The 23985-nt window shown below is 36.0% G+C and overlaps 1 protein-coding gene and 1 pseudogene across 6 annotated transcripts in view; one reads left to right on the top strand and one right to left on the bottom strand.

Moving 5' to 3' along the window:
* The window catches only part of CDC42SE2 (CDC42 small effector 2), a 166471-nt gene that overhangs the window by 3956 nt on the left and 138530 nt on the right, over positions 1-23985 (bottom strand). For 5 of the 6 annotated variants that reach the window (XM_072597335.1, XM_072597332.1, XM_072597333.1 and 2 more), the window contains 2 exons: positions 13204-13305; positions 86-201 (listed from right to left, as the gene is read on the bottom strand). In XM_072597335.1, coding sequence (XP_072453436.1) covers positions 103-201; positions 13204-13305 — 201 coding nt within the window. In that variant the 3' untranslated portion in view covers positions 86-102. Of the gene's footprint in view, positions 1-85; positions 202-13203; positions 13306-23985 lie in introns of those variants that run through there. The other variant, XR_011964450.1, reaches the window with a different exon arrangement.
* Positions 16538-18500, top strand: LOC140531141 (ornithine decarboxylase pseudogene; annotated as a pseudogene).

Here is a 23985-nt window from a genome sequence, read left to right as displayed (position 1 = left end):
GGAATAAATCCCTTCAGTATTTTCTGGTGGTAATACAGCCTGCACATCTCTTAATTCTCAGGTACAACAAGACTGAGATACTTACTGGAAGAGCTCCCAAGGTTATCCCGCCTTTGTATCTACAAGCTGCATTTGGACATTGGAAGACATTCCACCTCCATAACCTCCCTTAGATTGCATTTGGTTCTGTATGGAGCTAACCTAAAAGAACAGAAAAGGGTAAGTTGAAAAACTAAAAAGAACTCAGGAAGGGGAAGGTAAAAGCAAATAAACAGTCCTCATTTGGAAGTCCTGTTCCAACTATGCTTGCTATGTTTGCAGAAGGGCATTTCTTTAAGTACTTTTCTGGAATTTGAAAATTTCTACAATGGGCAATGCTAGAGAGGACTAACATTTGTGGTGCATTTCTGTATTTTTCCTGACATCCTATTTGCGATGTTTAACCTTTCGAGGACTCTATAATAGGATTACACTACATCTCTGAAATGTTCTTGCAATGCTAAGATATGATTCTAACTCTTAAAAACATCATAATCCCCCCTCCCCTATGGAAATTCTTGGTGAACGTGATAATAACAACTAATATTTATATAACACTTTTAAGATTTGCAAAGCACTTCAGGTAAACTATCTCACTTGATTCACACAACTCTCTGAGGTAGGTGCTACAATTATCCTTGTTTTACAGATGAGAAAACTGAGGCAGAAAGAGATTAATGGGTTACAGAAGGTCATACAGAGGATTGTCCAGGGGCAAAGTGGATGAAGCACTGGGCTTACGATCAGGAAGACTCATCTTGGTGAGTTCAAACCTGGCCTTAGATAGTTACTAGAAGTGTGATCTGGGCAAGAACTTTAACCCTGTCTGTCTCAGGTCATCATCTGCAAAATGAGCTGGAGAAGGAAATGGCAAACTGCTTTCCTAAGGAAACTTCAAATAGGGTCAGTTGCACACAACTGAAATAACTCAACAACTTCCTGAGTCCAAGTCCAGTAGTCTGCCTTTAAGTTCACATCTGAATTTAACTTTCTACTTTTGTCCCCAAATGTTTTTTTCGGTATAGGTACATGTCTCTTAGGATGCTACAATCACTGACTTAAAGGGGAAAGAGACCATAGGTAACATCACCTCATCTAGTACCATCATTTGTTTAGATGAAGAAAGACAAGGTCAGGGAGATTAAACGGCACAGATCACTTAAGGTCTTAAACAGAGTAGGTGGCAGGTTCAGTGCTGGAACTCAGTTCACTGGAGGGCTCTTTCTATGATGTGTGTTCTTTATTCAAAACTCACTTTCTCTAGAAACACTGACTACTTGCAGCACCCTCTATACAATCAAAATTGATATTTAAAAAGTCCATACACTAAAACTCATGTATTTTCCTGATATGAGAGCCCCTCAGACTCATGTAGAGCCTATTTTATTCTTTCATGTCTAATTCTATCACATAGTGACTTAGTTTCCCAGGTCAGAGGGTACAAAAAGCTGCAAATAAGAAATTCAGTCTAATGGTAAGAGAAGTGGCATTATATCAAACAAATGCAAGAATTCACCAAGTCCCCAAATTCACAAAGTTTGGGGCCTTTTAGTTAAGAGGCAAATTGCCACATTCAATACTCCCCCACCCCCAAAAAGTAAAAAACTATGTTTTGGTTTGCATCCAGACTCCCATCAATTCTTTCTCTGGAAGTGGAAAGCATTTTTCATCATGAGTCCACCGCTTTGGACCCTTGATGAACTCTGAAAATATTAAAGCAGAGCACAATAACTGCTATTTATAACAACTCAATTGTCAAATAAGTTTAAATTATGTTCTGTATAAATCCTTTTAAGCAGATTTAAAAGTATGTAACACATTGCAGAAACCTTTCTTTTAAAATAAACTTGGAAGTTACAAGACTTACAGAGGCAAATTTTAGTTATCTGGAAAATTCACTTATCTGGAAAACAAAACAGCATTTCCCCCGGATGTCAGAGAGCACATGTGAAATGTTACTATATAAACTTTTTCTTATTTTAATTTTTTTTCCTTTAAAAGGAGTGAGTCTTATATAGCAGAATAAATGCTTTAGTATCGAAGTGAGTGGTGGTGAAGGAGTTAGGTCCAAATTCTTGCCTCCTCTTTATTTTTCTTGTTACTCCTTTTCCTCCTCCTTATCACCATGACCTTCTTCCTCATGTCCTTCTATTTCCTTCAGTTCTTTTTTCAACTTTGAAAATTTTCACCCCAACAGATTTTTCCCAGTAGGCAGCCATATCCATTTCCATTTTTCCTTCTATTTTAGCCTCCTTCTCACAAGGTGGCTTGCCAATTGCATAAGTATTACTGTATATTTCTCTTCCCTTCCCCACCCCACCCCCACACTTCTCAGCCACATCTCCAGTGGTGTCTTGCATTTGAGATGTGCCAAAGCAGACATATACAATAGGGAGCTAGAAAGGGGACCCATTACCGAGAGTTTTCTGATCCTTTCATTCCATCTCCCATAATTATGCCTTTGCATACATAGTCCATCATGCCTAAAATGGATTCTCTCTTGGCCCTTATCATTTCTTACCTGAACCTAATTTTTTATCAGGTCTCTCTACTTTCAGTCTCTTTCCTCTTCAATCAATCCTCTGAAAAGAGTCCAAAATACTCTCTAAGGCATAGATCTGACCATGTAACTATTCTATTGAAAAAAAAAAACAACATACCTTCTGCCTGCACAACAAAATGCAAATTCATTTTTACCCCCTTATTACAATCATTTTTTTTGCGTGTTTTTTAATTAATAATTTATCTTTTTCTTCCAATTACTGAAAAAAAAATTTTGAGTTCCAGATTCTTTCTCCCTCTTTCCTCTTCCGCCTCCCCAAGACAGTAAATAATCTGATGTGTTATACATGTACAATCATATGTAACATATTTCCATATTAGTCATTTTGTGAAAGAAACCTTGGCCCCTCCTTCCCCCCAGTATGCTCCAGTTTGCATTCAGACTCCATCACTTTTCACCATGAGTCTGCCAGGACTGCTTTGGACCACTGTACTGCTGAGAAGAGCTAAGTAATTCACAGCTGTTCGTTGTTACAATGTTGCTGTTACCATGTACAGTGTTCTCTTCGTTCTGCTCACTTCACTCTGCATCAGTTCTTCTAAGTCTTTCCTGGTTTTTCTAAAACTATCCCTCTTGTCATTTCTTATACCACAATAATATTCCATCACAATCATATACCACAACTTGTTCAGCCATTCCCCAATGGACAGGCATTCCCTTAATTTCCAATTCTCTGACATTACAATAAGAGCTGCTAGGAATATTTTTGTACATGAAAGGTCCTTTTTCTTTGATCTCTGGTATACAGACCTAGTGGTGGTGGTATTACTGGTTAGTGCTTTGGACATAGTTCCAAATGCTTCTACAGAATGGCTGGATCAGTTCCCAAGTCCACCCACAATACTTTAGTGTCCCACTTAAGATGCAGATTCTTTAGCTTATCAGTAAAGGTCTTCTACAACTTGCCTCTTACCTATTTCTTCAGTATTTTAAAGTCAGTCAATAAGTATTCATTATGTGGCTGGCACTGTGTTGTGTGGAGAAAAATAAAAAAAAAAGAAAGACAGTTTTTTCTTTTGAGAAGCTTACATTCTAATGAGAAAGAAAACACATAAAAGGAAGCTGAAAATCTGCATGAGAGGAAAAAGTACTTGTGCAGGGACAAGGTGGTGAAGAATGAGGAGTGGAGCCAGGAGAGAATGAAGGGTGCTTGCTCTTGTCCTTTCCACAAAACATAAATTCCAGGAAGACTTTACCAATTTGGGGGAGGGCGGGTTCTACAATGGAGGGATCTTTAAGAGAGAGAAGGCAGTTGAGGCTTTGTTTTGGTAAACATTTTTATTTTGAATTTGATAAATATCGATAAACAAGAAACATGGAAACATTTCAACATATAAAGAAAAAACAAAAAGGACACTGCATATTAAACTTCACACTTATGTTTTATACTTTAGATGGATAGATCCACTCTGTACATTTTGGTTATTCTTTTTGTTTTGTGCCACTCAAATTTAACATGACAGTTATAGTACCGCTTTGCTTCTCTGTGTCATCTTTCAGAATTTTATTTCTATTATAAATATTGATTTTTAAAACAGGATATTTCCATCATAAATGATGTAAATGAATATAACAATGTATTATGATAATTCTATTACATCTTTATTTTCAATGATTCATTGATCTTCTTTTCTTTCCATTTTCGCTTATACTCTCCCTACCTAACCAACCTTTCTCAAATACTCCCCTCCAAAAATGAAAATTAAAAGCTTTTCCTGTAACAAACAAATACAATTATGTAAAACAAATCCATACATTGGCAGTATGTGAAAAATGCATATGCCATTCTGTGCATTCCCAAGTATATTACCTTCCTGCCAATAGCTGGAAAACATAATTTATCATCAGTCTTCCAGAGTCATAAATTGGCCATTTTTTAAAATTCTAATTCCCAAGTCTTTCATAGATAATTTTCTTTACAAAGACTGGTTATTTCAAAAATTTTTGCTCCTGGTTCTGCTGACTTTAGTATGCATCAATTCCCATTAATCCTCTTAGCTTTCTCTGAATTCAGTTCTTTCATCATTACTTAAAATGGAGCAATAATCGTTCACATACTATAATTTGTTCAGACATTTCTCAAATGTTAGGTACTTTCACTGTTTCAGAAAGTATACAGTTCGTTACAACAAAGCATACAATTGGGGTCACTTCTCTCTTTAATTTCTTTGGGAGTATAAGCCTAGTAATAGAAACAATGCTTTCCACAGCTCCACAACAAATGGACTGGGTGCCTCCACTTCCACAGTCACTTTGGTAATTTTCCTTTTGTTTTTTGTCACCTTAGAAAACCCATAGGTGTGAGAGAGCACCTCAGAGTTTTGTTATTTTACATTTGTCTTGTTATAAGTAATTTGAAGCATTTCAACAGAGTAGGTGATAGCTTGAACTTCTTTGGAAAATTCCGTTTCTATCCTCTGACCATATATCTATTGCAGAATGGCTCATTTATGTATTTCTACAATTCCTTTTATAACTTGGATATCAGCTTTATCAGCGAAACTCAATGCCAAGATATGTTCAGTGTTTCCCTTAAATGTCAATGGCTTCTTAATTTTAACTCCATTGATTTTACTTGTGAAAAAACTTTTCAGTTTTATTTAATCAAAATTGCTCATTTTATCACTATCCCTAGTTTGTTTCAGGACTATTTCCTTAACCACATTTGTGAAAGATATCTCCTAACTTTTTATTATATCATCTTTTATATCTATACCGTGTATATATTTGGAATTTATCTTGGTACATGGTACAAGACTATTTATCATTTGGGGAATGACTTATATTCTTACAAATTTGACAAATTTGAGATATGAGACCTTTATTTGAGAAACTACAAATTTTCTTTCTAGATTTTCTGCTTTCCTTTTAATCTTGGCTACTATGTTTTTCTTTGTACAATCCCTGTTTAATTTAATGCAATCAAAAATATCCATTTTATATCCCACAATGCTCTCTCTTATTTATTCATAAATTCTTTTCCTATACATCAATCTGATAGGTAATGCTCCATATTCTTCTAATTTACTTATGCTATCTCCTTTTCTATCTAGGTCACGTATCCATTTTGATGTTATCTTGGTAAATGATGTAAGATAATGGTTTATACCTAGTTTCTGCTATGTTGCTTTCCACTTTTCCCAAAGATTTTTACCTAATAGTGACTTCTTATCCCAAAAGCTTAAATCTTTACATTTGTCAAACACAAGGTTACTATAACCACTTATTACTGTGGATTGTATAGCTATTCTATTCCACTGATCCACTATTCCATTGCTTAGTAAGTGCCAGATAGTTTTGATAATTCCTGCCTTTTAATGCAGTTTAAGATCTAGCACTGTTAAACCTCCTTCCTTTACATTTTTTTCATTCATTCCTTTTGATATTCTTGCCCTTTTCTTCTTCCAAATGAATGCTATTACTTTTTTCTAGCTCAATAAAATATTTTAGTGATTTAATTAGGATGACACCGAATAAGTAGGTCAGTTTAGGTAAAATTTTCATTTCTATTATATTGGCTCAGCCCATCCATAAATAATATTTCTCCAATTATTTAAATCTTGCTTTATTTGTGTAAGAAGTGTTTTATAATTATGTTCACATAGTTCTTCACATAGTGAAGAGTTTGAAGAGGTTTATTGAATCACTGGATGGAATAATGACACAGAGATACAAAACCTACCAGCAGTTCAGAAGGTATCTCACCTTACGACAAATTGTACTTCAATAATCTGCTCTCCCACTGGGCCTACTCAGGGAAGAAGCTCTTTGACCACAAGAATGAGACCCTGGCCATCACAGTCCAGCCTGGAGAGGGGAGCAAAGCTGCTTTCAGTGACATGCAATCTTTGCCCAGAGAAATGCTCTTCTTCAACTGTTTGTTTCATTTTTTTCTTTGTAGTCCATCGCAGAATCTCCCTTCAGAAGTCTGGCTGAATCTGATGTCTACAAGGATATGGTCAATAGAAGAAATACCATGGACATGTTCCTCAAGGTGACTGATTCCCAGTACTACCAAGAGTTCATACTGCTCACTTCACAGAACATAAGCTCTCTCACCCCCAAGTACACTGATAAGAATACTCCAAATGCCAGACCCAGAAAGAGGCCAGAGAGCCCTGCCTTTCCAGCCAGTCAATCAAGAAGACTGAAGCTGATTTCTAGTGTAATGTGATTGTGCTACAGGCTGGTGATGGGATTATATGGAAGTTGTTTTCTCAAAGTGTTATGTGCAAAATTTCACTACTTTAAAGAAATAATATTTGATAATATATATCTCAGCCTTGACCCATAAAGAGAACCATGAATTCCATTTCCCCTAGTATGTGGCTTTGAGAAACTGCTATTGTGTTAGGACTGGTTTAAAACCATTCCTATTTCACAGATTCATCTCTCTTAGAAGAATTGTATAGACACAGCTGCATGTATGTTTGCACAGGATTTATTTTTGCTCTTATGTTTGCAAAATTCGAATAAATGTGTAAGAGCATAAAAGTGTGGGAGGCATGCTAACAGGTATTTTATATGGTTATTTTAAATGAACCATCAGCTACTACCTCTTCTTGTAGGGGTTTGTTGGTGATGTATAAAAATGCTGATGATTTATGTGGGTTTATTTTATATCCTGCTCCTTTGCTAAAATTATTACAACTAATTTTTACTTCAATCTCGAGGATTTTTTCAAGCATACCATCATACCATTTGTAAAAGGATAGTTTTATTTCCTCATTGCCCATTCTGATTTATTCAATTTCTTTTTTCTCCTCTTATTGCTATTGCTAGCATTTGTAGTACAATACTGAATAATTCTGGTGATAATGGGCATCCTGGTTTCACCACTAGCTTACTGGAAAGGTTTCTGGCTTACCCTCATTACAGATAATAGCTGCTGATAGTTTTAGGAAGATACTTCTTATCATTTTAAGGAAAAATCCACTTATACCTATGCTTTCAAGTATTTTTAATAGGAAGGGGTGTTGTATTTTGTCAAAGCTTTTATCACCAAGTAATACAATCATATGACTTTTTTGTTGCTCTTGTCAAATAGGCCATTTTGCTGCTTGTGTTCAATTGTTTCTGGGTCTTCTGTACTTAAACTTGTTTTTTAGTGATTGACTTTTCTGCTTTTTTAAATTGGTATCAAATATTTTTCATAATTTATCAATAAATTATTAATCGATAATCAATAATCGATTTTTTGCAACATAGCTTGATTCTCAAAGTGACCTTTCCTTCTCACTTTTTCCATTATTCCCCTCAAAAGTCTTGACCTTTGTTCTTCATTATGAATTATTATTTTTGTTTTATTGTTTTCCTAACTCTATAAAGTAATCCTTTGGTAGTTTGAAGTGGCACTGAATTTATGACATAATTTAGGTAGTATTTTCATCTTATGACATACTTTTGGCATGACCCAACCATGGGCAATTAATGTTTCTGATTATTCAGGTCCTTCTATTTCCTTAAAGCGCTTTGCAACTATATTTACATAATTCCTCTGTATTCTTGGTAGCTGGCCTCCCAGGTATTTTACACAATCTTTTTTAGCTTTATCTTTATTCCATACTTAAAAACCAAAAAAAGATCAGTTCTATACGTACAGCAGAATATAACCAAAAAACCAAACCATGAAATACACAAATCTGTGTTTTTTAAAAAAATGTATATAATAAATTTTACTTGTTACTTTAGGCAGCTAGGTGGCGCAGTGGATAGAGCTGGGCTCAAGGTCAGGAGGATCTGAATTCAAAAATAGCCTCAGAAACTTTCTAGCCAACCCTTGGGGAAGACAACCTCTCTGTCTATGGCTCAGTCATCCACTAAGAAGGAAATGGCAAACCACTCTAGTATCTTTGCCAAGAAAATCCCATGGACAGAGATTCACAGAGTCATGACGAGATGGACACGACTGACCAACTAAACGACAAACGTCACTTTCAGGACTGTCTAACTTTTCTGCATTTCCTTCTGAACTTCCTGTGTTCTTTTCTGTGCATTTTTGGAAAATGCCACAATGAAGTTCTTTTTAAAAAATATCACTCTTGCCACTCCTCCCACGCAAAATATCAACGTACAACAAGAATGTGTATGTGTCCTACGGCACCTTGTGTCCATCAGTTCTTGAACAAAAGGCTTCACGTTTCATCATAGGTGCCTTAGAAACATGGCTGTTGAACCTTTGGAACTGATTTCTCTTTACAATTTTACTATTCTTGTATAAATACTTCACTCTGTATCAGTTCATACTACCCAGGTTTCTCTGAAATTGTCTTTCATAATTTCTTATAGCAGAGTAATGTTCCATTACCACAATCTGTTCTACCTTTCTCTAAGCGTCTAAGAGGCAATCTGAGGTACCCCTTTAAATTCTGTTTGCCCCCCCATTAAATCTTTCAGAAAAAGGAAGTTCGTTCTGATTGTGACTCTTCCCTCCCTAGTGTTATGCTCCCTCTTGCTCCATGCTTGTCTTCCTGCTGGAGAGAATGGGAAGGGTAAGGTTTTTCTGGTTGCAATTGTTTCATTCTTTTATTTTTTTTTTTACTGGAAACCTCCAGATCTTGTTTGATTCTAACTGTGGCTTTGGTACTTGAATTAGTTTTGTCTAGATGTTTGCAGTATTATTTTTTTAATGTAGGAGTTCTACATTTTGGTTATGACATTCCTGGGGTTTTTCAATTGGGAGATACTTTCAGGAAGCCATTTTAAATGATAAGAAATCTGTAGAATAAAGAATTCAAGACCTCTGATATCATTACTCTGGGGTATAGATTAAAATGAGAACATATTGATTTTTAACACAAAAGGAATTTGGAAAAAGTTATTGGGAGGAGGGATATTTAGGGAAACGAAGGTGAACAAAATATATTTTCAGGGGAGGTAGGTTGAATTTACTCAAGTAAGTCATCACATCTCATCCCACTTAATGTCATCAATCAACTAATTTCAGTCACAGATCTTATACCAGGGATTCCTAATATTTTTGGAGTCATGACTCCTTTGGGAGTCCAGTGAAGACTATGGACTAAATTCATAATATTTTTTTAAATGCATAAGATAAGTTACATGGAGTCAACAAAGATACCAATTATACTGAAACACAATTATCAAAATATTTAAAAAAAAAAAAACTTCATGATTCCCAAGTTAAGAACCCCTTTCTTAGACAAGATGTTAGAAGTCTACTGAAAGCCATTGATTGAATGAAATGATTCCAGACAGGAAGTCTGTTCCAAGTGGCTGAGGGATTTCATCACAATCTCCGGATCCTGAGTAACTACTTCCAGAAGCCTATTCTTTTTATGGGTGTATCTCACTCAAAATGAGAATGTGAAAAGACATTAGCCTGAAAGGGCCAGGGTCTCCCATTGCATCCTGGGCCATCTCCAGTCGTCCTAATGAATATCAGGCCACTGAACCCAGGTGGCTCAGGAGAAGAAAGTGAGGCTGGTGACCTTGCACAGCCCTCCCTCATACAAATAAAAGTCAACCGCAAGTCACGTCAAGGTCCTCTTTGAGAATGAAAGACAAACACACAACATTAGCTTGTAATGGGAAATGACAATAGAAGAGAGAGTGTTTCAACAAACCTCTAAGAAAGAATGGCCTGGCAAGTGAGTGGAAAGGATAGGCTTTAGCTTTGACCCTGGCCTAGTTAGGGGTGAGGAATCTATGACCTCAAGACCACATGTGGCCTTCTAGGTCTTTGGGTGTGGCCTTTTGACTGAGTCCAAGTTTTATAGAACAGGTCTAAGGGGATTGATTTTATGAAGTTTGGATTCAGTCAAAGGGCCGACCTTAAAGACCTAGAAGACTATATGTGGTCTCAATGCTACAGGCTTCCCAACTCTGCTAGATCTTTTCCTCTCCCTCCCTTTTGGATTGAGGATTATTTTATAAGTTTCAAAGAATTCAGAGGATGTTGGATTTCCCATCCACCTGCAGTTGTCCTAGCAGCCTCCTCACATCAGTTGATGGCAGTAGCTATCTACTACTAAGCTAAGCACAGACTGCACACAGAATCATGGTTTCTTAAGAAGCCCAGAAAAGAAACTATGCCATACTTAAGAGAAACTTCTTGAGCACCTCATAAATGAGAGAAGAGAATTTCAAGCAAATGGAAGCTGTAAGCTAGCCTTCTGCCTTACATGCTATCTCAAGTGGAACTCACTTTCCTCAAGATTCTTACATACTTGTGGGAGACTGTGTCACAGCATGGGGGGGCGAAGGGTTGTACTAAGTGATCTTACTGTATACGTTAATAAATCCTCCTTTCTAAGAGCTACTTATGACTGGCTGACTAAATACTTTTTATTTTCTCAGGGTAGAAAACTACAAACATTAAGTTAAATAGTTTCTTTTGAGAAAAAAGCATATCTTTCATACTTTTTTTGAAGTACTTATATTTATATATCTCTCCATTGTCCTTTGAGGGCTCCCTGTTTTGATTCTACTTCTGAGATTATGGTTCAGTGGACAGAAGAATTGCAGTTAGAGAAATTAGCTTCAAATTTTGTCTCTGACCCTTAATAGTTGTATAACATTGAGCACTTAGCCTCTCTGGGTCTTAGTTTTCTCATGTGTAAAATGAGAATGTTGATTTGTATGATTTCTAACACAGAAAACATAAGATACATAATTGATCCCGTAAATTAAGCTAAAGCTCAATGGATGACTTTTTTAACAACCTGCTGAGTACCTTACCTCTTACAAACAAGTTCCTATTTAGTTAATGGGAAAAAATGTTACGATCAGCAGCAGTTTTATTCAGAAAAACAAATTTCATGTATATGTACAGTTACAAAAGACCCATAGATAACTGGATATCCATGTTGTCAGGCCCTGAGTAAACTTCATTTGAAAGAAGAATTGAGCTCCATTCTCTGGTCTTGTGTGGAATCATATTTATATAAACGGAATTGCTGGTGCCTAAAAATTATATAGCATAGTTCCACATAAAACACTAAACTGCAGTGGCAGATAGCTCCACTGGAGTGAAATGCCTTCTGGGATTTTTGCATACACCTCTGAGACAGACATGCACATAAAACTCAAAACAAAACCAGAGGGAAAGTAATAAAATGGGGTTCAATTGAGATGTATACTTCAAATTGTCTGAGGTGAAGGCATTTCTTATTGAAAGAAATGAGGAGAAAAGCATACATGCAATGAATTAAAAGTCATGTGTTTACCATTCACAAATGGCATAGATGACCACATTACAAAAAGAAATAGATGTTCAATACAGATGTTCTCTATAGAGGCGGGAGTTCAAAGGTAATTATAACACTGTATTTTGATGGCAATGTAACATCTTTTGCTCATTCCTAAAAGCAGTCAGGTAAAACCAAGTACTTCTCTTGCAAATTTAAAAGTGAACGAGCTGCTTTCTTTCCAGGAAGCTACAAATAATATCCCTTTGGTTATGAAGCAATTGAAGCGGCAAACTTATAAAAAAGCCACCATCCCCAAACTAGGTCTTTTTTTTCCTTTCCCAAGGTGACAAACAGAGAAGCCACAATTTGAGAGCAAGAAAAAAAAATCTTGCATTCATTTCCTCATCTGAAAAAATGGGAGTGTTACAAATTCAGGACTGAAAAGGATCCAACTAGTTCAATCGTCTTATTTTATAAGTGAAGCAAAGAAATCCAGAAACTTAACTGACTTGGGTCATGTAATGAAGCACGCAGAAGAGCTAGAAACAAAATCTAGGTCTTCTGATTCCTAGCCCAGTGGGGGTTTTCTGTACTCATGAAATGAGGCACTCAAATGAAAATTTGAGTTACCATAAAAGGGTGAATTTGCAGTTTTCAGAACTATCCAATATTTCCTTAAAACATCTAAAGATTAAAATATTACATTTTCTTTCTACTTTAGCTAAAACATATTCCAGATAAAAGTTATGTGCGTGGTTTTTTTAAACGTCACATCCCTTGTATCCTATTCACAGGTATAAAACCTTTGTTCCGCAAAGGTTATTTGCTCTTATGGATGAAGGGAAAAGTGAAAATTCTACTAGTTTGTTTATGGCATCACAATTTGCCCTGTGATGATAAATTTATCACCCCAAAATTTCTTAATAATGACATCAAGTAGAGGCAGAAGTAGACTTAGCAAATAAACTGTATAGTAATGTTTGCATAAAAGACACAAATCAAAAAAAGCAAATAGAGCATATAAAGGAGAAACTATTGAAAATTGTTGCTCTGAAGTAGGGACTTTCAAAGTCACAGTTTAGCTACTTTAAGCTTTTGACTTTGGCAAACAATAGTTTGCTAAAGTGCCACACTGAAATGGAAACATGGAAACCTAAAGAGTGGCAACCTCCCTTCTGAACTTAGATTTTTTAATGTTTCAATGTCCTATATTAAAGGAATAAGGCAGTAATGTGACTCCAGAGGAAGGATAAAGAGGGAGAATTGGAAAATAGGTAAAAGGAGATATGAGTTAGAATGGTTACGTGATACACATGTGCCTACGTCATATATACCTTTTCATATTGTCTGCAAACTTCACAGTTATTGAGTATTTAAAGCGTCACACAGATTCCATCTTTGGCTCTCAATATTCTTGTATGTTACATCATATGTCAAAATCATGCTTACTGAATTCATGCCACTGAACAGGTCACCTGATCCTACATGAGCTGTGTGAACAAAGTTTGTTGGCTCGCCTATCATGCTTCGGTCAATCCTCCGTCTTCTTTTCTAGAATGAGAAGAAACCAAAACCAACATCAGCTACGCTGAAAGCAGCACATTTGGGATAACTGACCTGTTACAACAAATTTCTTACAATGTTAAAATACTGAACTTTAGAAGAATTGTCAGAATAACGCATCACTCTAAATCCAGGATTTAGTCCCAGACCAAATATTTACGTTATAACCATTTAAATATCACATTGAAAAAACAGAAGAAAGCAGAGCAAGGACAAGAAAAACCCCCTTCCTCAGTCAGCACGTCCCCTGTGCCTTTAGCATGAACGGGCCACAAGGCAGCAGGGTAATCTCACTCATGAAATCTTTGTGCTGCTTGGTTTTCATGCATCTTTTTGTCTGAAGTACTGGTCTCTGGTGCAGGCCCTCATCACCTCACACTTGGATTGTTTGAATAACCTGTTGGGTCTGCCTGTCTCAAGTCTCACTCATCCATCTTCTGTCAGTAGCTAAAGTCATAGTGCATATCTAATCATTTCACTTCCCCTATTCAACAAATACCAGTGGCTCCCTCTTGTCTCCAGGATTAAATACAAAATGCTCTGTTTGGCATTCAAAACCCTTTATTATACAGCCCCTTCCTATCTGTTCAGTCTTCTTATACCTTATTCTCTGACACATATTCTTTGATTCAGTGACCCCTAGCCTCCCTGCTCTTCCACAAACAAGACAATCCATCTCTCAGCTCCAGGCACTTTCTCTGATGTCCCCCATGCCTTGAATGCTCTCTGTCCTCACTCTACTCTGACCATGGACCTCCCTGGCTATCTTTTAGTCACAACTAAAATTCCATCTTCTATGGGAAGCCTTCCCCAACCCCTCTTCATATAGATTGTAGATATTTAATTGCATTTTGCCTCTCCCCCATTAGACTGTAAGCCCCTTGAGGAAAGGGAATATCTTTGGCCTCTTTTTATATCCCCAGTGCTTACTACAGTGCTTGGCACAGAGCTGGAACTTGATAAATGTTTATTGATTGAATGATTGGATGGGGAGAAGACAGAGGAGAGGATAAGGAGGAAGAGAGATTCAGGGAGGAACTAGTCATAAGCAAAACAAACTAACATCAGGAGGTGAACTGTGAAGAGGAAAAGAAAGATAAGAATAAGGATCTGTGACTGGGCTCTGCTTGAGGGGAAAAGGGGTAGGAGCAAAGAAAGGAAAAAGTATGGGGGGAAATACTAAATTAATGATCATACTTTTGAATGTGAATGGGAGAAATCCATAGACTAGAAGAGGCTAGCAGAATGAATTGTAGAATCTGACAACATGTTGTTCACAAGAAACATAATTAAACATAAAGATTTGCATGAAATTAAAGGGGATGTGGCTGGAGCAAAATATACTATGTTCAGCTGAAGTTTAAAAAGCTTTCTCTGGCAAGGCAATAGCAAAAACAGATATGATTAAGAGATCAATTACATAGTTACGAAATGTACCATAGAAAATGAATTATTATCAATTTACAACGTATATGCACCTAATAATATAAGATCTAAATACTCAAAAAGAGAATCTAAATGTCTTACAGAAAGAAATACTGAGCAAGATGGGAGATCACAATATGCCCCCTTTAAGGGCCAGATAGAGCTAATTAAAAAAAAATAAACAAGAAAGAATTTAAGGAACTGAATAAAGATTTAGAAAAGTTACATGACAGAACTCTGATGATTACTGAAAAGAAACAGAAAGGAATGCATGTAATTCTCAGCTGTGCATAACACTTTTACAAAAATTGATCATAGTTAAGACATTAAAAACTTCTCAAAATGTAGAAAAGCAAAACTATCAAACTCATCTTTTAGTGACCAAAATGCAAAAACTTATATTCAAACAAGAGCTGAAGAAATTTTTAAAAATTAATAGGAGACTAAAAGACTTAATCTTTAAAGATGGATCAAAGAAAAAAACTGTACAATGGAAAAGTTCATAAATGATAATGTTAATAGTGGGGCAACATGTCAAAATTTTTGGAATGTAGCCACAGCAATCCTTAGGGAAAAATTTATACCTCTAAACACTTTTATAAAGATCAATAAATTGGGGCTACAACTGGAAAAAAACTAGAAAACTAATAAAAAAAGTAAACACCAAAATAAAAAACACTGAAAATCAAATAAGAGATTGATGAAGTTGAAAGCAAAAAACTCCAAGAATTTATAAACTAGAAGGTGACTTGATTAAAAAAAGAGAAACACCAAATTACTTGTATTAAACTTGAAAAAGATGAATTCACAACTAATGAAGAAGAAATCGAAGAAATTATTCAATAGTATTTCACCCAATAATATATTACAAAAATGAAAACTTAAGTGAAAGGATGGATATTTACAAAAATATAAAATTTCTGTGTTAGCACAACAAATAACAGGAATTTAAAATCCAATCTCATTTTTTTTAAAAAAAAGGAAACTGAGTTGTCAAAGTTAAAAAAAAATTAAAGAACACAACCCATGACTAAATACATTTCATCAAATATTTAATGATCATGCCTTCCAGTGTTACATTAGCTATTTTTAAAAACAGAAAAGTATGAGGTCCTATGAAATTCTTTCTATGATACAAATATGTTCCTGATAGTTAAAACAGAAAGAATCAAAACAAAGAAAGAAAACTTTAGACCAATGTCCTTACTAAACACTAATGCAAAAATTTACAATAAAAATAACTAAGGAAAATATAATGCAGATTATATAGATAATACACTATAATCATATTGGATTTATACTAGGAATGTAGCAGTTTATTCAATATTAGGAAAAGTGTCAATATAATTGATTATATTAATAACAAGAATAAAAAATCAATTATAACAGAAAAAGTTTTTGACAAGAGACAAAATCAATTCCTATTAAAAACATTTAAAAGGGAAAATTGGGACACCAACATGCTGCTGGTGTAGTTGTGAACTGATCCAACAAATGGAACTATGCCCCAAAGGGCAACCAAACTGTGCACCATTTGATCCAGCAATATCACTACCAGGTCTGTATCCCAAAGAGATCATAAAAAAGGGAAAAGGACCTACAAGTGCAAAAATATTTGTATCAGTCCTTTTTATCGTGGTAAAATGTTGGGAATTGAGGGGATGCCTGTCAGTTGGGGAATGGTTCCACAAGCCGTGGTACATGAATGTAACAGAATACTACTGTGCAATAAGAAATGACGAACAGGCAGATTTCAGAAAAACCAGTAAAGAACTGTATGAACTGACACAGTGAAATGAGCAGTACACCGTATCAGCAACATTGTGTGATCAACTCTGAATGACTCAGCCCTTCTCAGCAACACAAAGGACTCACGAGGAAAATACTATCCATATCCAGATGAAACTTCAGGACATAAAATTAATCCACATTATCTTTTTATTACCAACAAAACGTAGCAGGAAGGGAAATTCCATTTAAAACAAGTGGTTGGTAGTTGTCCTTCATACTCGAAGAAGACCAAAATGACAATGTTATTGCATCATCTGTCAGATTGTGGCTGATCAGACCAATATGAGCTCAGGAGGCTCTACAACAGATTGGGCACCAAGAGCCCATAAGAACATTTGGGATGGAGATGTCTCTAAATTTGCTCATTTCCTATTTCCTTTGGGCTACCGCAATTCTACTTTCCTCATAGAGCACAGAACTTTCTTTGAAGTGGACACACCATGCTGCACACTCCTGTGCCAGTGCCTCCCAATTAATACCAAAGTTCTCCAGAGAGACCATGAGAATATTCTTGTATTATTTCTTCTGATTTCAATGTGAGAAGTTCTTGTATCACTTCTAACCTCTGAGGTTTAAAACAACTAGAGTTGTTTCCCCTCACAGTCTGTCTACCAAGAAACACACAAGAATATATGAATACAATTACAAAACAATTTTTACACAAAAATATACCCCTGTAATCTTCTTCTGATCACCTGTTGACCCTTGCCATCTGTGGGCTAAGAGGTTCAGAAACCACCACTACTGCCATTGATTCAGTTGCCCCCAAGGTCCCACTGCTGATCTGCTGGGGCCCAATCTGCATTGGTGTAGTTTGTGCAGGACTGTGTTCCACTCTCACCCTGGTCTAACAGACTTTTCCTGCTAATATTTTTTAAGTTGTCTTGGACTGGAAAATTGTTTCACTCCCTCCTTTTGTGTTTATGCTTTTAAATGTAAGGACAGCAGAACTGTAGTGAAGACACTTGCTGCATTAGGAGCAGGATTTGACTGCGACAGCAAGACAGAATGACAATTAGTACAAAGTCTTGGGGTGCCTCCAGAGAGGATAATCTATGCAAATCCATGTAAACAAGTGTCACAAATTAAGTATGCTGCCAACACTAGAGTACAAATGATGACTTTGATAGTGAAAGAGCTAATGAAAGTTGCCAGAGCTCATCCAAAGGCAAAGCTGGCTTTGAGGAGTGCCACTGATAACTCCCAAGCTGTCTGTTGTCTTAAGTGTTAAATTTGGTGCCACTCTCAAAATTTGTAGGTTTCTCCTTGAAAGAGCAAAGGAACTGAATATTGATGTCACTAGAGTCAGTTTCCACGTGGGAAACCTTTGTCCAAGCAGTTTGTGATGCCAGATTTGTCAGATTTGTCTTTGACATGGAGGTGGAGTTTGGTTGCAACCAGGCAACTATGTTGCATCACCTTTCATGCTTGAAGTTAACATCATTGCCAAAAAACTTGTACTGAAGGAACAGACAGGTTCTGATGATGAAGATGACACAAAAGACCAAACCTTTATGTACTATGCAAATGACAAAGTGTACGGACCACTTAATTGCATCCTGTTTGATCAAGCTCATGTTAAACCTATTCTACAAAATGGACCCAAACCAGATGAGAAGCATTCCTCTTGTGGCATATGGGAGCCAACACGTGATGGCCGTGACCAGATTGTTGAATGCTGTGATTTACCAGAAATGCATGTGGGAGATTGGATGCCGTTTGAAAACATGGCTGCTTCTACTGTTGCTGCTGCTTCTATTTTCAATGGATTCCAGACACCTACCATCTATTATGTGATGTTGGGGCCAGCTATACCATGCATGCAACAAATCAAGAACCAAGGTTTTCTGGCAGAAGTAGAGGATGAGAATGTCAACACTTTGCCACTGTTCAGTGCTTTGGAAAATGGAATGGAACATCACTCAACAAGTTGGACTTCATGTAGAGATACTGTTTGGAGCCATTAATTACAAGTTTAGCTTGAATTAGAGCATTCTGGGGGATCAGTAACTTAATTCCTGTTAGAATTATTCAATATGTTTTAAGAATAGGGTTGGCACAAATGCAACAGTATGAAAGACTAAGAGTTGGGGTCACATTTATCTGTGTTCCTATGGAAACTATCTGAACATTTGTTTTATGTGGATTTTTATTCACTTTTCAAGTATGCTTCTAAAGATTGCCCCTCAGCAGCTAAGCAAATGTCTGTAATCTGTACAATGGCAGAATGGGATTGAGCTTAGTGTTGTGCTCTGTTTTAAAATAAAAGCATATTGAAATAAAAAATGACAATAATAGGTAAATTAATTTAATTATTCTATGCCATGCCATTCAAACTACAAAAGGACTACTTTGTAGGATTAAAAAAATTATACAGAACTCCATCTGGAAAAACAAAAGGCAAAAATTTTCAAGGAAAATTATAAAAATGAAAGGAAGGGGGTCGAGTAGTACAAGATCTCACACTTCATTAGAAAGTAGTAATTATCAAAACAATTAAATGCTGGTTAAAAAAATAGAAAGGCTGATCAGAAGAACAGACAACTTATAAAACATACAAAAGCAAACCAGCACAGAAGTCTAGTAAGCAGAAAACCCCCAGCAACAGGGATAAGAATTCATTATTCAACAAAAATCAATGAGAAAACTAGAAAGCAGTCTGGCAGAAACTATGCATTGACTGATATCTAATGCCACATACCAAGATAAATTCCAAATAAGAACATGACTTAAACATAAGTCATGGCATCACTTACAAACAAGAAAAGAATGAAGAAATTATCTTTTAGCTCCATGAATAGGAGAGCAGTTAATGACCAAAAAAAGAAGACAAATTATTATAAAAGATAAAATGACAATTTTGATTATATAAAATCAAAAAAGGTTTTACACAAACAAAACAAATACAGCTCAAATTAGAAGGGAAGAAAGTATCTGGGGGGAAATATTTATAGCAAGTTTCTCTGATAAGGGACTTACTTTAAAAATGTGTATTATGTATATTGAATGGATTCAAATTTATAATAAAATGTGTCACTTTCAAACTTGGTAAACGGTCAAAGGACATAGAGTAGTTTTCAGAAGAAGAAATCAAAACTAGCAACACATTTTAAAATGTTCTAAATTAGTAATAAGTAGAAAAAATGCAAATCAAAGATATTCTGAAGTTCCATCAGCAAACTGGCAAAATGGGCCAAAAAAAGAAAATGGCAAATGCTGGACATGCTATGAGAAACCAGTTTTCCTAATGCAATTCATCTAATTATTCTGGAAAGTAATTTGCAAATATGGTCCAAAATTTAGTAAAGTGTGCATACTCTGACCCAGCAGTACTATGAGATCTCAATTTCAGAGAGCAAAGAGAGAAGAAAAAGATCTATATGTATAAAAATTTTTTTGAAGCTCTTATTGTGGTTGCAAAGAACTGGAAATTAAAAGGGTGCACACAGCAACTGAGGAATGGCTGAACAAATTATGTTATATGAATGTAATGGAATACTATTCTGCTGTAAGAAGGGAAAGGAATCAACACGTATGTAACACCTGCTATGTGCCAAGTAGGGGCTATTATCATCTCCATTTTACAGCTGAAACTAAAACAAACATAGGTGACTTTTCTGGGTACAGCCTAGGTACCTCCAAAATAAAAGGATGCAACAGATGATCACGGTGGAGGTTTCAGAGAAATCTTAGAAGATTTGTATGAACTGATGCAGAGTGAAGTGCCAAAACCAAGAGAACAATTTGTATTATAACAACAATATTGTAAAGAGAGAGAGCTTGGAATTAGAGAGATATGAGAATTCTGATCAACAAAATGACCAGTTAGAGGTCTTATAATAATGAAATATGATAACCACCTTCTTGACAGAGAGGTGATGCAGATTGAGTCATATATCTTTAGACATTATTAATGTTGGAATTACTTTTGCTTAGCGATGCCTATTTGTTATAAATGTTTTATTTTTCACAGAAAAAAAGCAAATTTTTGTTAGTTGAAAAAAAATATTTAAATAGACCTAAATAAGCAGAAAAAATATTAATTTGGGATGGGGAAGCTAAACCCATATAATAAAAAAGACAATATTACCTAAATTAGTTTACTCATTTGGTGTCATGCCAATCTAAAGATCAAGGAATTACTTTGCAGAAAAAGAAAAAGTTCTAATAAAATCCACCTGGAAAAATAGTCAAGAATCTCAAGAGAAATAATGAAGGAAAGTGGTCTCAGAGCATCAGATCTCAAATTCTATCACAAAGTTTTTGTTGTTGTTCAGCTGTTCAGTCATGTTTGACTCTTCATGACCCCCAAGATGATGGCATGCCAAGCCCCTCTGTCCTCCACTGCTTTTTGAAATCTGTCCAAGTTGATGTTCATTGTTTTCATACTATCTATCCATCTCATTCTCTGCTGTCCCCTACTGTTCTGATTTTCTTCTGTATGTTGTATGACTAATTTGTTTCATTTCTCCATTTCTTAACTAGTAGCAAATAATTATGAAGGCAACTGGTTTGTAACAGAATATATTTCTTCATCTATACTGTTTATCTTTTATCAACCAATCAATAAAATTTTATCAGTATCTCTTTATCTCAATAAAAATGCCAAATAAATATGACACTTATAAAAAGTCATATCACAAATGAATTAGAGTAAGGAAGGAAATACATTTCACAAATATGACTACAGAAAAATTTTCGACTAAGTAAGGGATGGGAAAGATGACAGAAGATAAAATGGACCAGTCAAATAAAATTAAAATTTTTTCACAAACAAAATCAATGCAGTTAAAATGAGAAGGGATTGTTATCTATAAATTTTTTACAGTAAATTTCTTTGATAAAGGTTTCATATCTAATATATGAGGAAATGGTTCAAATATATAACAGATGACATTCTCCACTCAAATATAGGGAGATTCCATAAGTGTCCTTTCTGAACCCTGTCACCATCACAGATCACAAAGGAAATCAAATTAGATAAGACCTAGGAATGGTTATCTTATGTCTTGATTGTAAAAATGGAGAAACAAGGAGAAAAGGAATACACTGGGGTGAGAGGGAAGAAAGTAAGGGTACTGAAAACTATCTCCCATAATCAGCATCTAGACAAGAAAGGAGGGGGGAGCAAATGACAATTAAACCTCTCTTTTAATATGAACTGTGCAAATGCACACACATAAGCACTGGATGGAGAAATAAATTTTACTCAGCATGGAAATAGGAGTGAGAAGAGAAAGAAAAATAAAAAATTAAGGGAAGGATTATTCCTAAACAAAACAAACTCATGTGAAAAGCTATTAGCTTTTTTTTTTTTGAGGTGTCAAGAAAAGGGAATCTGACAGGTTCTCCTAAATGGGGGAATGGTTGAAGATAATAGCATATTATTAGAATAGAATACTATTGTGTTATAAATGATGAATTGGGGATGGTTTCAAAGAAACCAGGAAAAATTTAAATGGAAGAGAATGAAGTAAATAAACAAAAGAACAATTTACACAATGACAATGATATTGGAAAGAAAAACCACTTTGAAAGAATTAAGGACTTTGGAGGGGGGCAGAGCTAAGATGGTGGAGTAGGACCTGTAGAAGCTCTCCCCTCACAGCCCATAAAATACCTGTAAAAAATGACACTAAACAAATTCTAGAGCAGCAGAAGCCACAAAATGACAGAATGAAAGAGATTTCCAGCCCAAGAGAGCCTGGAAGGCCAACGGGAAAGGTCCACTGCATCAGCTCAGAGCAGAGTGCTGTCTAGCAGTCTGCCTCAGAAAGGAATAGAGTAGGCTTCAGGGGTGGAATTATGGGCAGCAGCTGTGGTTCCCAGATTCCTCAACCCACAAATGCCAGAGACAGTTTCAGAGGTCAGTGAGAAAGCTCTTTCACTTGGGTGAGAAGGGAATGTGGTGTGGCCCCTGGCCTCAGGGCAGCAGCAGCCACTGTTGGAGCAGCATCCATTTTTGGAGCCCTAAGGCTAAAGACCTTGGGGGAATCAAGCAGCTGATCTGGATCTCAGTCTAGAGTGGCAGTCTTCAGGTAAGGAGGAGCGCTGCTGTGGTGGACCTGATGGAGGCTGTGGAGAGGGAATTCTACTTGCAGATTATGGGCAGAAAAGCATGTGGTTGCTCCCAGACTGAGCACAGGCTAGGAGAGAAGTAAACTCCTCTCCCTTGACTGTACCACCTTGGAGGAACTGAGAACTTATAGGTCTGTAGACTATACCCTCTTCTTGACAAAGGACTCAAAAGTCAAGTAACTGGCTGGGAAAATGTTCAAAAAAGGGGGAAAAAATAAGACCAAAGAAGGTTACTTCCCTGGTGAACAGGTATTTTCATCCACCCTTTCTGATAAGGAAGAATAATGCTTACCATCACAGGAAGACATCAAAGTCAAGGCTTCTGCATCCAAAACTTCAAAAATAAATATGCAATGGTCTCAGAGCTCAAAAAGGATTTTGAGAATCAAGTAAGAGAGGTGGAGGGAAAATTGGGAAGAGAAATGAGAGTGATGCAAGAAAATCATGAAAAGTGAGTCAACAGCTTGCTAAAGGAGACCCCCAAAAATGCAGAAGAAAATAACACCTTTAAAAATAGACTAACTCAAACGGCAAAAGAGATTCAAAAAGTCAATGAAGAGAAAACTGCTTTTAAAAGCAGAAACAGCCAAATGGAAAAGGAGGCTCAAAAGCTCACTGAAGAAAACAGTTCTTTAAAAATTAGAATGGAGCAGATGGAAGCTAATCACTTTGTGAGAAACCAAGAAATTACAAAACAAAACCAAAAGAATGAAAAAATAGAAGGCAATGTGAAATATCTCACTAGAAAAACAATTGACCTGGAAAACAGATACGGGGGAGATAATTTTAAAATTATGGGATTACCTGAAAGCCATGATTAAAAAAAGAGCCTAAACATCATCTTTCACAAAATTATCAAGGAAAACTGTCCTGATATTCTTGAACCAGAGGGTAAAATAAATGTTGAAAGAATTCACTTATCACCTCCTGAAAGAGATCAGAAAAGAAAAACTCCTAGGAATATTGTAGCCAAATTCCAGAGTTGCCAGGTCAAGGAGAAAATATTTCAAGCAGCTAGAAAGAAACAATTCAAGTATTGTGGAAATACAATCAGGATAACACAAGATCTAGCAGCTTCTACATTAAGGGATCGCAGGGCTTGGAATATGATATTCCAGAAGTCAAAGGAACTAGGATTAAAACTAAGAATCACCTACCCAGAAAAACTGAGTGTAATACTTCAGGGGAAAAAAATGATCATTCAATGAGGCAGAGGACTTTCAAGCATTCTTGATGAAAAGATCAGAGCTGAATAGAAAATCTGACTTTCAAACACAAGAATCAAGAGAAGCATGAAATGGTAAGCCGAAGAAAGAAATCATAAGGGACTTACTAAAGTTCCTACATGGAAAGATAATATTTGTAACTCTGGAA

Source organism: Notamacropus eugenii, chromosome 3 (assembly GCF_028372415.1).
Source record: "Notamacropus eugenii isolate mMacEug1 chromosome 3, mMacEug1.pri_v2, whole genome shotgun sequence".
Lineage (NCBI taxonomy): Eukaryota > Metazoa > Chordata > Mammalia > Diprotodontia > Macropodidae > Notamacropus > Notamacropus eugenii.
This window is presented reverse-complemented; position numbering and strand designations above follow the sequence as displayed.